Raw genomic sequence first — 13,642 nt, forward strand, 5'->3', positions numbered from 1 at the left:
ATTAAAGTTTTTGTTTTAAACACTCATCACGGGTAACTTACTCTATTTTTATTCAAACAGTTGAGTATTTGTCTCCTAAGCAGACTCTTCAGTATCATTGTCACTTCAGAGCTGTGTGTTAATTTATGTATTATATTAAGTTGAAATAAAAATGTTCATTGTTCATTCAGTATTGTTGCAAATGTCATTATTACAAAAATGTGAGTATGTGATATATATATACACTGCTCAAAAAAATAAAGGGAACACTTAAACAACAATGTAACTCCAAGTCAATCACACTTCTGTGAAATCAAACTGTCCACTTAGGAAGCAACCCTGATTGACAATAAATTTCACATGCTGTTGTGCAAATGGAATAGACAAAAGGTGGACGAGTGGAGGACAGAGGAGCCTCTTAAAGAAGAAGTTACAGGTCTGTGAGAGCCAGAAATCTTGCTCGTTTGTAGGTGACCAAATACTTATTTTCCACCATAATATGCAAATTAATTCATTAAAAATCCTACAATGTGATTTTCTGGATTTTTTTCCCTCATTCTGTCTGTCAAAGTTGAAGTGTACCTATGATGAAAATTACAGGCCTCTCTCATCTTTTTAAGTGGGAGAACTTGCACAATTGGTGGCTGACTAAATACTTTTTTGCCCCACTGTATGTATATATATATATATTTATTTTATTTTTTTAAATTATTATTTATATATATATATATATATATATATATATATATATATATATATATATATATATATATATATATATATATATATATATATATATTATTATTATTATTTTTTTAATCGGCCGATTAATCGGTATCGGCTTTTTTGTCCTCCAATAATCGGTATCGGCATTGAAAAATCATAGTCGGTCGACCTCTACTTGAAAGCTGTCTATTTACCACCACAAACTGATGCTGGCACTAAGACCACACTCAATGAGCTGTATAATCACGTGACAAACGCGTCAGTAGGTCAAATGTTCATTCTTCTTGCGGGAGACGGTGTTAATTATACTCATTACAAAGTTGTACTTTCATTTAGCTTGGACATAACTCATTTGTAATTGTATGGAGCTCCATAGTATTTAACATGTATCTAGACAATTCATGATAATACTCTGAAGGCACTACTGTAGTAGGCCTAGGCTAGCCATGAGTGCGTTATGTTTTACGGTGTTGCATGTATTGTCAGTTTAGTTAGTGAAACCCTTTTTCCATAAGCAAACAGGAAAATGCTCATCCAGAGACGGAGCTCCTTGTGGCCGGGGACTTTAATGCAGGTACATTTAAATCAATTTTACCTAATTTCTACCAGCATGTTAAACCTGCAACCAGAGAAAAAAAGAAAGCTCTAGACCACCTTTACTCCACACAGAGACACTCTCCCTCGCCCTCCATTTGGCAAATCTAACCTTACTTCTATCCTCCTGATTCCTGATTACAAGCAAAAACTAAAGCAGGAAGCACCAGTGACTCAGTCAATAAGAAAGTGGTCAGATGAAGCAGATGCTATGCTACAGGACTGTTTTGCTAGCACAGACTAAAATATTCAGGGATTCTTCCGATGGCATTGATGAGTACACATTAATCACTGGCTTCATCAATAAGTGCATCGATGACATTGTCGCCACAGTGACCGTACGGCCATACCAAACTAGAAGCCATGGATTATAGGCAACATCCGCACTGAGCTAAAGGATAGAGCTGCCGCTTTCAAGGAGCGGGACTAACCCGGCAGCTTATAAGAAATCCCGCTGTGCTCTTCCGACGAACCAAAAAACAGGCAAAGGGTCAATACAGGACTAAGATCGAATCGTACTACAGCGGCTCCGACACTTGTCGGATGTGGCTGGGCTTGCTAACTATTACAGACTACAAAGGGAAGCACAGTCGCGAGCTGCCTAGTGACACAAGCCTACCAGATGAGCTAAATTACTTCTATGCTCGCTTCTAGGAAAGTAACACTGAAACACGCATGAGAGCATCAGCTGTTCCGGACGACTGTGTGATCACGCTCTCTGTAGCCGATGTGAGCAAGACCTTTATACAGGTCAACATTCACAAGGCCGCAGGGCCAGACGGATTACCAGGACGTGCACTCCGAGCATGCGCTGACCAACTGGCAATTGTCTTCACTGACACTTTCCACCTGTCCCTGACGGAGTCTGTAATACCAACATGCGGACCACCATAGTGTCTGTGCCCAAGAACACTAAGGTAACCTGCCTAAATGAGTACCGACCCGTAGCACTCACATCTGTAGCCATGAAGTGCTTTGGAAGGCTGGTCATGACTCACATCAACGCCATTATCCCAGAAACCCTAGACCCACACCCAATTTGCATACCGCCCCAACAGATCCACAGATGATGCAATCTATTGCACTCCAAGCTGCCCTTTCCCACCTGGATTAAAAGAACACCTATGTGAGAATGCTATTCATTGACTGCAGCTCAGTGTTCAACACCATAGTGCCCTCAAAGCACATCACTAAGCTAAGGATCCTGGGACTAAACACCTCCCTCTGCAACTGGATCCTGGACTTCCTGACGGGCTGCCCCAGGTGGTAAGGGAAGGTAACACATCCGCCACGCTGATCCTCAACACAGGGGCCCCTCAGGGGTACGTGCTCAGTCCCCTCCTTGTACTCCCTGTTCACTCATGACTGCATGGCCAGGCACGACTCCAACACCATCATTAAGTTTGCTGATGACACAATAGTGGTAGGCCTGATCACTGACAATGATGAGACAGCCTATAGGGAGGTGGTCAGAGACCTGGCCGTGTGGTGCCAGGACAACAACCTCTCCCTCAACATGATCAAGACAAAGGAGTTGATTGTGTACCACAGGATAAAGACTGAGAATGGGGGCGTGCTCATCGACAGGGCTGTAGTGGAGCAGGTTGAGAGCTTCAAGTTCCTTGATGTTCACATCACCAACAAACTAACATGGTCTAAGCACATTAAGACAGTTGTGAAGAGGGCACAACAAAACCTATTCCCCCTCAGGGGACTGAAAAGATTTGGCATGGGGTCCTAAGATCCTCAATAGGTTCTACGGCTGCACCATCAAGAGCATCCTGACTGGTTGCATCACTGCCTGGTATGGCAACTGCTCGGCCTCCGACCGCAAAGCACTACAGAGGGTGGTGCGTATGGCCCAGTACATCACCGGGGCCAAGCTTCCTGCCATCCAGGACCTCTATACCAGGCTGTGTCAGAGGAAAGCCCTAAAAAAATGGCAAAGACTCCAGCCACCCTAGTCATTGACTCTTCTCCCTCACAGCAAGCAGTAATGGAGCGCCAAGTCCAAAAGCTTCTTCACAGCTTCTACCCCCAAGCCATAAGACTCATGAACAGCTAATCAAAGGGTTACCCAGACCCCTCTTTTACACTGCTGCTACTCTGTTTATTATCTATGCATAGTCACTTTAACTCTACCTACATGTACATATTACTTCAATTACCTCGACTAACCGGTGCCCCCGCACATCAACTCTGTACCAGTACCCCCTGTATATAGCCTAACTATTGTTATTTTACTGCTGTTTAATTATTTGTTACATTTATTTTTTCTTAAAACTTCGTAAAGCATTGTTGGTTAAGGGCTTGTAAGTAAGAGTTTCACTGTAAGGTCTACACCGGTTGTATTTGGTGCATGTGACAAATACAAATTTGATTACATTAGAAGACTTGCCCTCATGATACAAGCATGACACAAACACCATAGATGTACAGTACTCCTTTTTGGGGACTAACATTGATCTTAGAGCCACATCTGCATTTGATGGTGGAGGTGAGTGAGCAGGGGCCACAGCAGCCCTCGTGGCACAGCTTCTCACAGATGTGGATGGTCTCTGTAATGACATGGGGGAACAAGTCAACACATTTAAATCCCATAGAGAGATCACACATGTGGACACACTGTCGGTCTTACCGTTGGATCCACAGGGCAGGGGCTTGTTGCAGGTCTTGCCACAGGAAGGGATGGGGTCAGAGCAGCTGCGGCGCTCAGGGTAGCCCAGCAGCTTGGCCAAGGCCGTCTGTCCACAGGGGCAACTCCTCACCAGCCTGGGGGAGCGTGGGCACGGCTGGCACGGCCCACGGTGGCACACCTGCTTGCATCGGTGGGCCTCACAGTCCAACAACCTGGGAGCGAGAAAATATTGCGAATCAGAAAAATCAATCAATAATATACAAGGCATGATTGGAGCAAGGAAAAGGATGCTCCGCAAATCTGGCTAAGACATTACTGACTAATCTTCAGGCGGAAATAAATCATATTCTCACAGTAGCAAACTACAAAGTTGTTTTCTATCTGCTGGTTAGAACTTACTTGCCACATGCTTGCTGACAGGAGAAGTGTCCTGAGCCGTCAAAGCAGTCGTTATCCGTCCCACACAGCACCTCCCGAGAGACAACACCACAGTAGCACACTGCAACAGCACGTCAGCAAGTCAAAGGTTAAGAAAAACAGGAGACTGCATCAGTGTAACGCATTACCATAGCTAAGACATTGAGACCAGGACAAAGTCAATACAATTTTTTATATTATGCGGAACTTCTTGTAGCATCTCACCCTGCTGGACCTGTAGTTGGCACGGCTGGCACAGTCCGCTGTGGCACGCCTGGGTACAGGTGTGTTCGGTACAGTTGAGGATCAAGTCACACTGCTTGTCACAGTGGATGGCAGTGGCCTGGCCACACCGCATTGGCTGACTGCAGAGAGAAGTATGGATGTGTTTTACTGTGAAAAGACCATCGTTATCTTTGGGGGAATAAAGGGGATGCTTGCAAACCGAAGAACACCATCCCAACCGTGAAGCACGGGGGAAACAGCCTCATGTTGTGGGGGTGCATTGCTGCAGGAGGGACTGGTGCAATTCACAAAATAGATGGCATCATGAGGTAGGAAAATTATGTGGATATATTGAAGCAACATTTAAAGACATCAGTCAGGACGTTAAAGCTTGGTCGCAAATGGGTCTTCCAAATGGACAATGACCCCAAGCATACTTCCAAAGTTGTGGCAAAATGGCTTAAGGACAACAAAGTCAAGGTATTGGAGTGGCCAACACAAAGCCCTGACCTCAATCCTATAGAAAATTTGTGGGCAGAACTGAAAAAGCCTGTGCGAGCAAGGAGGCCTACAAACCTGACTCGGTTACACCAGCTCTGTCAGGAGGAATGGGCCAAAATTCACCCAACATATTGTGGGAAGGCTGTGGAAGGCTACCTGAAACGTTTGACCTAAGTTAAACAACTTAAAGGCAATGCTACCAAATACTAATTGAGTGTATGTAAACTTCTGACCCACTGGGAATGTGATGAAAGAAATAAAAGCTGAAATAAATCATTCTCTATTATTCTGACATTTCACATTCTTAAACAAAGTGGTGATCTTAACTGACATAAATAAGAGGGAATTTTTACATGGATTAAAATGTCAGGAATTACGAAAAACTGAGTATAAATGTATTTGGCTAAAGTGTATGTAAACTTCCGACTTCAACTGTATGTAAATAAACAATGGGTTAGTACGATGTAGACATTTGTCTAAGTCCCAAAAGGCACCCTATTCCCTATATAGTGCACTACTTTGACCAGATCCCTATGGGCCCATTTTGGGACGCAAACATTAGGTCAAGAGGATATACAGTACCTGGTTCTTCCACAGATGCAGGCTTTGGTGACAAAGGCAGGACACTGTGGACAAGGCCCGGGGTGACACAAGCTGCAGAGACAACCACAGAGGAGACACAATCAAGACAACCTCTTCATGTTGTTGAACTACAGATTGTTATGTGGTGGTGGGATGAGGTTTGTTATGTATGAGTTGGGTTGAGGTATGGGTTGGGTTGTGTCTCACATGTTACAGGGGTGCTTGCAGTCCGCTCCGCTCCTCTTCTTCCCACACATATCTCCACAGCTGTGTGGGATCTCGCTACGCTGGAACTCCGGGTTGGTCACTTTGCCTGTCAATCACACCAGAATAAGGAAACACAGTACAGAGAAAGACCTCTGGAAAAGGAAATTGATTTCTACTACTTGTTTATTTTATCAGGTCAGTGTCATTGAGATGATTCAACTTTATTCATTTTGTACCATGGCATTGTTGAATACTCGTGATTGTCTTGAAGGGCATTCTAAAGCAGTGTTTCAACTGGTTTTGCCTTGGGACCCAAATTGAACAACGTCGTCCAAGTCATGAACCAATATATTCGCATTGCGAAAAATAATCACCAATATACAATCTGGAAAACTATTTTTAATACTGTATTGATATTAGATGTAGCAATATAGCAAATTATAAAACAAGGGACCAACATTCCCACCTCTAATTGTCAATAAATACATTTTGCCCATATTCTTGATGAAGAATGTCTATAAAAAAAATATAAAAACTCACTGGTATGAGACCACTAAATCAACCAAAATAGCACTACTAATAGCTCTATTGAAAATAGATTTTTTTCTGAGATTAAATTACACATAAAAAAAAAAGTAAGTTCATGATCTTTTCTACACACTTTCTACCTGGTTTAAATAGTTTAAGTTCAGACTGGAGAAGTTGTTAATATTTATTATTATTTTTACTTAGACACCTGCGACCCATTCAAAACCTCACTTGGGTCGCAACCCACAAGTTAAGAATCGCTGTTCGAGAGCATGCATTATTTCCTTGTAATCCACGGTATAATTCAATGGCTATGAAGTGCACTCAAAATGTTCTATGTTAGAGCAGCTTTTGAAAAGCTAAAGTTGAATATAAAACATTCATTGTTGAATTTGATTTTTATAATGTCAAGCTGATGGTGGTTTGCTAAACTAGAAAGTCTGTCTGGTTACCAAGGCAACTATTATTGTAGCTATCTAGTAAACTTGCAAGCTACTTCAGTGGATGTTGAACACATTTCTAATATGTTAAATCATAGCCTGGTATAAAATGTAAACGGTCTCTGGAAAATAATGCAACTCCATGAAAGATGCAACTTCACGCATTAGCCACTGTATTATACCGTGCATTATAGGGAATTACACAACGGGTGGTTCTAATCCTGAATGCTGATTGGTTAAAGACCTCATTCCAGCCAGTGTCTATTCCACATATTACCACCAGCTAAACCTATGACGTTAAAATGACTATTTAATCTGTTCCATCTGACTGTGCAATCCACGGTCTCATCAGCCCAACCAGGCAATTTATAAACTTGATCCCCACTATAAAAAAAAGTATCTAGACATTCTTACATTTCTTTTAGACTAACATTTAGTTTTCAACAGCGGAGATTTGTAGAAACCTTGCGGTCGGTCTCTACGACATTTGAATCATTGTTTCAACATTCAAATTCAATCCCCAGCTGTTCCATAGTAATGAACGCATCAGGAGTTGGGATGAGACCGACAGACAGCATTTCTCAGCCAGTCAAAATCATGAATCAGCTGGCATCATTTTTATGGATATATACAAAGAAATGTCAATTGAAAAAAAGGTAAAACGAAATACATCCAGTTTGCTGTCTTTCCAGCTTCAGTTTGAAGTGATTGTGTTAGCTGTGTTGTTGGCTAGCTTCTTTGAACAACAGTGTCCTGACGGAAGAGCACATTTTCTATGCCAGGCAAAAATCGCACCTCATTAGCTCATTGTTATGAATGTATCAAAATAAATGTCTCTAGAAAACAGCTTGAACAAATGCAAATGCACCTACTTCGCTGTTATTCTGGCTGCACTTTTTGACGTGACTAAGTTAGCTACAGTTGGCTAGCTAGAAAGCAAGGGATAAGAACATTGCCAGTCAGTATGGCAATGGAACATTTAGAACAAACATTACAGAACAAAAAGACTGCACGACTGGGTTACGTCTCTAGCAACCGAACTGATAGAACGAACAACCAGTTGGCTTGGGTTGCAACTAGGGCTGTGGAGGTCACAAACTTGTCAGCCGGTGATTGTCAAGCAAATAACTGTCGGTCTCATGGTAATTTACCATTAACATAAAACACGTTTAGCATCTCCTGGCTTCCACACATTTTAAAAAGTAATAAATCCATGTAATATAGCCTAGGTCCTGATGTGCCAAATGGCTGTGGGAAGCACTATTTCATTTAGCAGATAAGATTTGTTTACAATTCCGTGGCATTATTTTATAGTATGAAGAATACAATTGAACAAAGCAGAAAAAAATCTACATTTTCTCCAAAGAATTTGAGGGAGTGAGCACATGCGTCTATTCTGTGTGGAGCGGTTAACAAAGAAATAGGTACTCCTATATGCTTAATTTAGAGTTACCTTTAGTTGTTCTACAAATGTACAAAAGTTGTTCTACTAAGCTCTGCTTAGTTTTTTGCGCAGGCTGTACACACGCCAATTGTCTCTCATTTCACAATTTGACAAGCACTTGATAATGACTTGAATTTCCCGGCGGCATTCCCTTTGTGGCCGTAATCGGGGACGCAACTGGGCGCTGACGAAAACAAGATAAGTAGGCCTAACAAACAGCAAAAGCACTAGCCTATGTCAATCTTCTATCCCCCACAATACAAAAGTCGACCTATTCTATTCGATAAATAAATATTCCAAACAGTCTGGGACAGTTGATGGATGCGATAGATCCCAAATTAATACAACCAATAGCATGGAAAAAAACTTTTTAGGCAATGTGGCTGACGCAACAGATCAGAATGTTTAGCTTAAAATGTTCATAGCCTAATAGTTTATTTCTTCACATTATAAGCGCAGTAATGGGCACATAATAGTAAGCGCGAATGTTCCATTAGCGGAAAACACCATTACCAAAAGTGACCACAAATGCAATTATGCATGTAATGCTTTTATTATAAAGGTGAATTTTTATGGTGAAAATGATCTTCCCCAAACTTGAAACTCACGTACTGCAGTGGCAAAAAAAGTACGTGAACCCTTTGGAATTACCTGGATTACTGCATAAATGTGTCATAGATGAAGATCAAATCAAATTAAGTCACAATAGACCACAGGTGTCAAACTCATTCCACGGGGGGCCGAGTGTCTGCGGGTTCTCTCCTCCCTTGTACTTGATTGATGAATTAACATCACTAATTAGTTAGGAACTCCCCACACCTGGTTGTTTAGGGCTTTATTTAAAGGAAAAACCAAAAACCTGCAGACACTAGGCCCTCCGTGGAATGAGTTTGACACCCCTGCAATAGACAGTGTGCTTCAACTAATAACAATTCTTGTATTTTTCTTGTATATATTGAATACACAATTTAAACATTCACAGTGTAGGTTGGAAAAAGCATGTGAACCCCTAGGCTAATGACTTCTCCAAAAAGCTAATTGGAGTCAAGTCAGCTAACCTGGAGTCCAACTAATGAGACGCGATTGGAGATTTTGGTTAGAGCTTCCATGCCTAAAAAAAAACAAAAAACACAAAATTTGAGTTTGCGATTCACAAGAAGCATTGCCTGATGTGAACCATGCCTCGAACAAAAGACATCTCAGAAGACCTAAGTTTAATAATTGTTGTCTTGCATAAAGCTGGACAGGGTTACAAAAGTATTTCTAAAAGGCTTGATGTTCATCAGTCCATGAAATTGTCTATAAATGGAGAAAGTTCAGTACTGTTGCTACTCTCCCTAGGAGTGGCCGTCCTGCAAAGATGACTGCAAGAGCACAGAGCAGAATGCTCAAAGAGGTTAAGAAGAATCCTAGAGTATCAGATAAAGACTTAGAAATCTCTGGAACATGCCAACATCTCTGTTGACGAGTCTACGATACGTAAAACACTGAACGAGAATGGTGTTCATGGTAGGACACCACGGAAGAAGCCACTGCTGTCCCCCAAAAAACATTGCTGCACGTCTGAAGTTCACAAAAGAGCACCTGGCTAAAATATTCTGTGGACAGATGAAACTAAAGTATAGTTGTTTGGAAGGAACACACAACACTATGTGATAGTTGTGATACAAACCTTATTAAAACATATAGGCCTATGGGCTAGGCAACATGAGGCGTCCGAAAAGTTGATTTAATCTGGTATTTACATATACTAAATAATGTGACATTTGTTTCGATTTAGAATGGACCATTATCATGCACCTGTATCGAAACAGGGGCAGCGGGAAAAAAAACAGGTAATCTATGCACTTAGAGTTGAAGTCAGAAGTTTACATACACTTAGGTTGGAGTCATTAAAACTCATTTTTCAACCACTCCACAAATTTCTTGTCAACAAACTATAGTTTTGGCAAGTCGGTTAGGGCATCTACTTTGTGCATGACAAGTAATTTTTCCAACAATTGTTTACAGACAGATTATTTCACTTATAATTCACTGTATCACAATTCCAGTCGGTCAGAAGTTTACATACACTAAGTTGACTGTGCCTTTAAATAGCTTGGAAAATTCCAGAAAATTATGTCATGGCTTTAGAAGCTTCTGATTGGCTAATTGACATCATTTGAGTCAATTTGAGGTGTACCTGTGGATTTATTTCACGGCCTACCTTCAAACTCAGGACCTCTTTGCTTGACATCATGGGAAAATCAAAAGATATCAGCCCCAAAATTTTAGACCTCCACAAGTCTGGTTCATCCTTGGGAGCATTTTCCAAATGCCTGAAGGTACGATGTTCATATGTACAAACAATTGTACGCAAGTATAAACACCATGGGACCATGCAGCCATCATACCGCTCAGGAAGGAGACACGTTCTGTCTCCTAGAGACAGAACGTTCTGTCTCCTATATTCACAGTATAACGAGTCCTATATCGACATAACCTAAAAGGCTGCTCAGCAAGAAAGAAACCACTGCTCCAAAACCACCATAAAAAAGACAGATTACGGTTTGCAACTGCACATGGGGACAAAGATCGTACTTTTTGGAGAAATGTCCTCTGGTCTGATGATACAAAAATAGAACTGTTTGGCCATAATGACCATTGTTATGTTTGGAGGAAAAAGGGGGAGGCTTGCAAGCTGAAGAACACCATCCCAACCGTGTAGCACGGGGGAAACAGCATCATGTTGTGGGGGTGCTTTGCTGCAGGAGGGACTGGTGCACTTCACAAAAGAGATGGCATCATGAGGCAGGAACATTATGTGGATATATTGAAGCAACATCTCAAGACATCAGTCAGGAAGTTAAAGCTTGGTCGCAAATGGGTGTTCCAAATGGACAAAGCAAACTTCCAAAGTTGTGGCAAAATGGCTTAAGGACAACAAAGTCAAGGTATTGGAGTGGCTATCACAAAGCCCTGACATCAATCCCATAGAAAATGTGTGGGCAGAACTGAAAAAGTGTGTGTAAGCAAGGAGGCCCACAAACCTGACTCAGTTACACCAGCTCTGTCAGGAGGAATGTGCCAGAATTCACCCAACTTATTGTGGAAAGCTTGTGAAGGCTACCCGAAACATTTGACCCAAGTTAAACCATTTAAAAGGCAATGCTACCAAATACTAATTGAGTGCATGTAAACTTCTGACCCATTGGGAATGAGGTGAAAGAAATAAAACCTGAAATAAATCATTCTCTCCACTATTATTCTGACATTTCACATTCTTAAAATAAAGTGGTGATTCTAACTGACTTAAGACAGGGAATTTTTACTAGGATTAAATGTCAGGAATTGTGAAAAACTGAGTTCAAATGTATTTGGCTTAGGTATATGTAAACTTCCGACTTCAACTATAAATAGCAAATGGAGGACGCTTTGGCGGCAGGTAGCCTAGTGGTTAGAGAGTTGGGCCAGTAACCAAAAGGTTGCTTGATCGAATCACCGAGCTGACAAGGTAAAGATCTGTCGTTCTGCCTCTGAGCAAGGCAGTGTTCCCCTGGCGCAGAAGACATGGATGTCGATTAAGACAGGCCCCCGCACCTCTCTGATTGATGGGTTGGGTTAAATGCGGAAGACATTTCAGTTGAAGGCATTCAATTGCACAACTGACTAGGTAACCTCCTTTCCCGCATGGTTTATTTCATGCCAGCCAGGTAGCCTATACTCCTGTTGTAAATATAAGCAACGTGCTTAATATTAGGGAAGTTGAGAAATATTTAGTAAGCCTAGCCTATAGAAAGCTGATGGGATGCTCTTTTTATTGGCGCCCATCACTCTTGTTTTCTCCCACAATTGCATAGCCTATAGAAATGTTGCGCAACATGAGCTCTCCTGAAGTATTTGATTAGAATTTTGGTTTCCTTTGCATTGATGTCAGATTGATTAGAGTGGACAATACAGTGCTGAGTACCAGGCAGTTAGCATGCTTGGTAGGCTACTAATGACCATCAGCAGCATAAGAGCTTGGAGAAGCCTAACTACTGTGACTAATCGGTCACGTGGAGGCGGTCATACGGTCACCGCAACAGCCCTAGTTGCAACAAGTGTTGGGACTATAGCTTGTGAAAGGATGGAAAAAGTATGAATAATATATCAAAATAACATTTAATGAAAATCTGTCAATCATTATTTGAATATGTTGGTAACCCGTTGTATAAAAGTGATAATGCCCTCAAAGCCAGAGTTTGGAGGATAAATTAGCACGGTTTGCCGGGCCTTGACGATCTCGGGCCTTATCACTTAAATAATGCATGCTCTAGAATGCCTTTCAAGCCAATGCGAAACGAGTCATTCGTTATTTTCCATAGAACGCATAACCCCTTGTTGATTATCCCTTACATTATGCGCAAAGCATCTCAATGAACGAGAAAGACTATGGATGCACTACTGTCTGGAAATAATGGCTATTAGCTAATCACTTACCACAGAAGCACTTGTAGGTGTTTGGGGGTTGGAAGACAACATTCTGACAAGCTGGACACCTCCATCCATCATTTGTTTCTGCAAATTAGAGCAAAAACGTGTATATCACATATAGCATCCTTCACAGATCTCTTTAAGAATGATGGTTGTCCACAATATGTGCAATACATCTTAAATAAAGTTATAATCTACAATATATTGTGACATTGTTAGTACAGAAGTAACAGCGCACATTAGCTGCAATTAAGATAATAGAAGGCCACTTCGCATTGGCCACTGCAATTAGGATAAGGTCACTTCGGCCATATTTTTGCTACAGTGGATATTGTAGCCTCATCTGTCGTGCAGAATTTGCACTCATGTATTGTCTGGGTGGAACAGCAATGTGCTATCTATGGAGGACTATTGTGTTAAAACTCATGAATAGATGCACAGCTGAATGAGTCACTGCTGGGCAGTGCTTAAATTGCACACGTGTCTGCCTGTTTGTCTGTCTGTGTTCGGCCTACCGTCTGCCTGTGAGGCTGGGGAGCGGGCCCACTTCTTGATGCAGTTGAGATGGAATACATGGAAACAGCTGAGACAGCTCCAGACAGGTGCCATCACCCTGATCACCTCACAGCACACCATGCACTCATACTTCTCCTCGGACAGCTGCTCAATCAGGCAACCTGGACAGAGATGGAGAGAGTCACTAGACTCCAAAACATAACCAGCACCAGTCCAGGAGGGTCAGAGCCAGAGTGGACCATAACCATAACTGGAGTGGTCTTAATAATGATGGTTCAATCCCAAATGGCATCCTATTCCCTATATATAGTGCACTACTTTTGATCATGGCTCATAGGGCTTTGGTTAACAGTAGTGCACTATGTAGGGTAAAGGGTGCCATTTGGAACA

General features: G+C 41.7%; 1 protein-coding gene across 2 annotated transcripts in view; it reads right to left on the minus strand.

Annotated features, from left to right (window-relative positions):
- The window catches only part of LOC129822740 (transcriptional repressor NF-X1-like), a 30,336-nt gene that overhangs the window by 14,572 nt on the left and 2,122 nt on the right, over positions 1–13,642 (minus strand). For both annotated transcript variants that reach the window (XR_008754523.1, XM_055881107.1), the window contains exons 3-10: positions 13,252–13,413; positions 12,743–12,820; positions 5,870–5,975; positions 5,663–5,734; positions 4,580–4,719; positions 4,337–4,436; positions 3,938–4,149; positions 3,760–3,857 (exon numbers count right to left, since the gene is read on the minus strand). Coding sequence is in view for 1 of the 2 variants with exons in the window: in XM_055881107.1 (XP_055737082.1) it covers positions 3,760–3,857; positions 3,938–4,149; positions 4,337–4,436; positions 4,580–4,719; positions 5,663–5,734; positions 5,870–5,975; positions 12,743–12,820; positions 13,252–13,413 (968 nt within the window). In the remaining variant the exon portion in view is untranslated. The remainder of the gene's footprint in view (positions 1–3,759; positions 3,858–3,937; positions 4,150–4,336; positions 4,437–4,579; positions 4,720–5,662; positions 5,735–5,869; positions 5,976–12,742; positions 12,821–13,251; positions 13,414–13,642) is intronic.

Source organism: Salvelinus fontinalis, chromosome 25 (genome assembly GCF_029448725.1).
Source record: "Salvelinus fontinalis isolate EN_2023a chromosome 25, ASM2944872v1, whole genome shotgun sequence".
NCBI lineage: Eukaryota > Metazoa > Chordata > Actinopteri > Salmoniformes > Salmonidae > Salvelinus > Salvelinus fontinalis.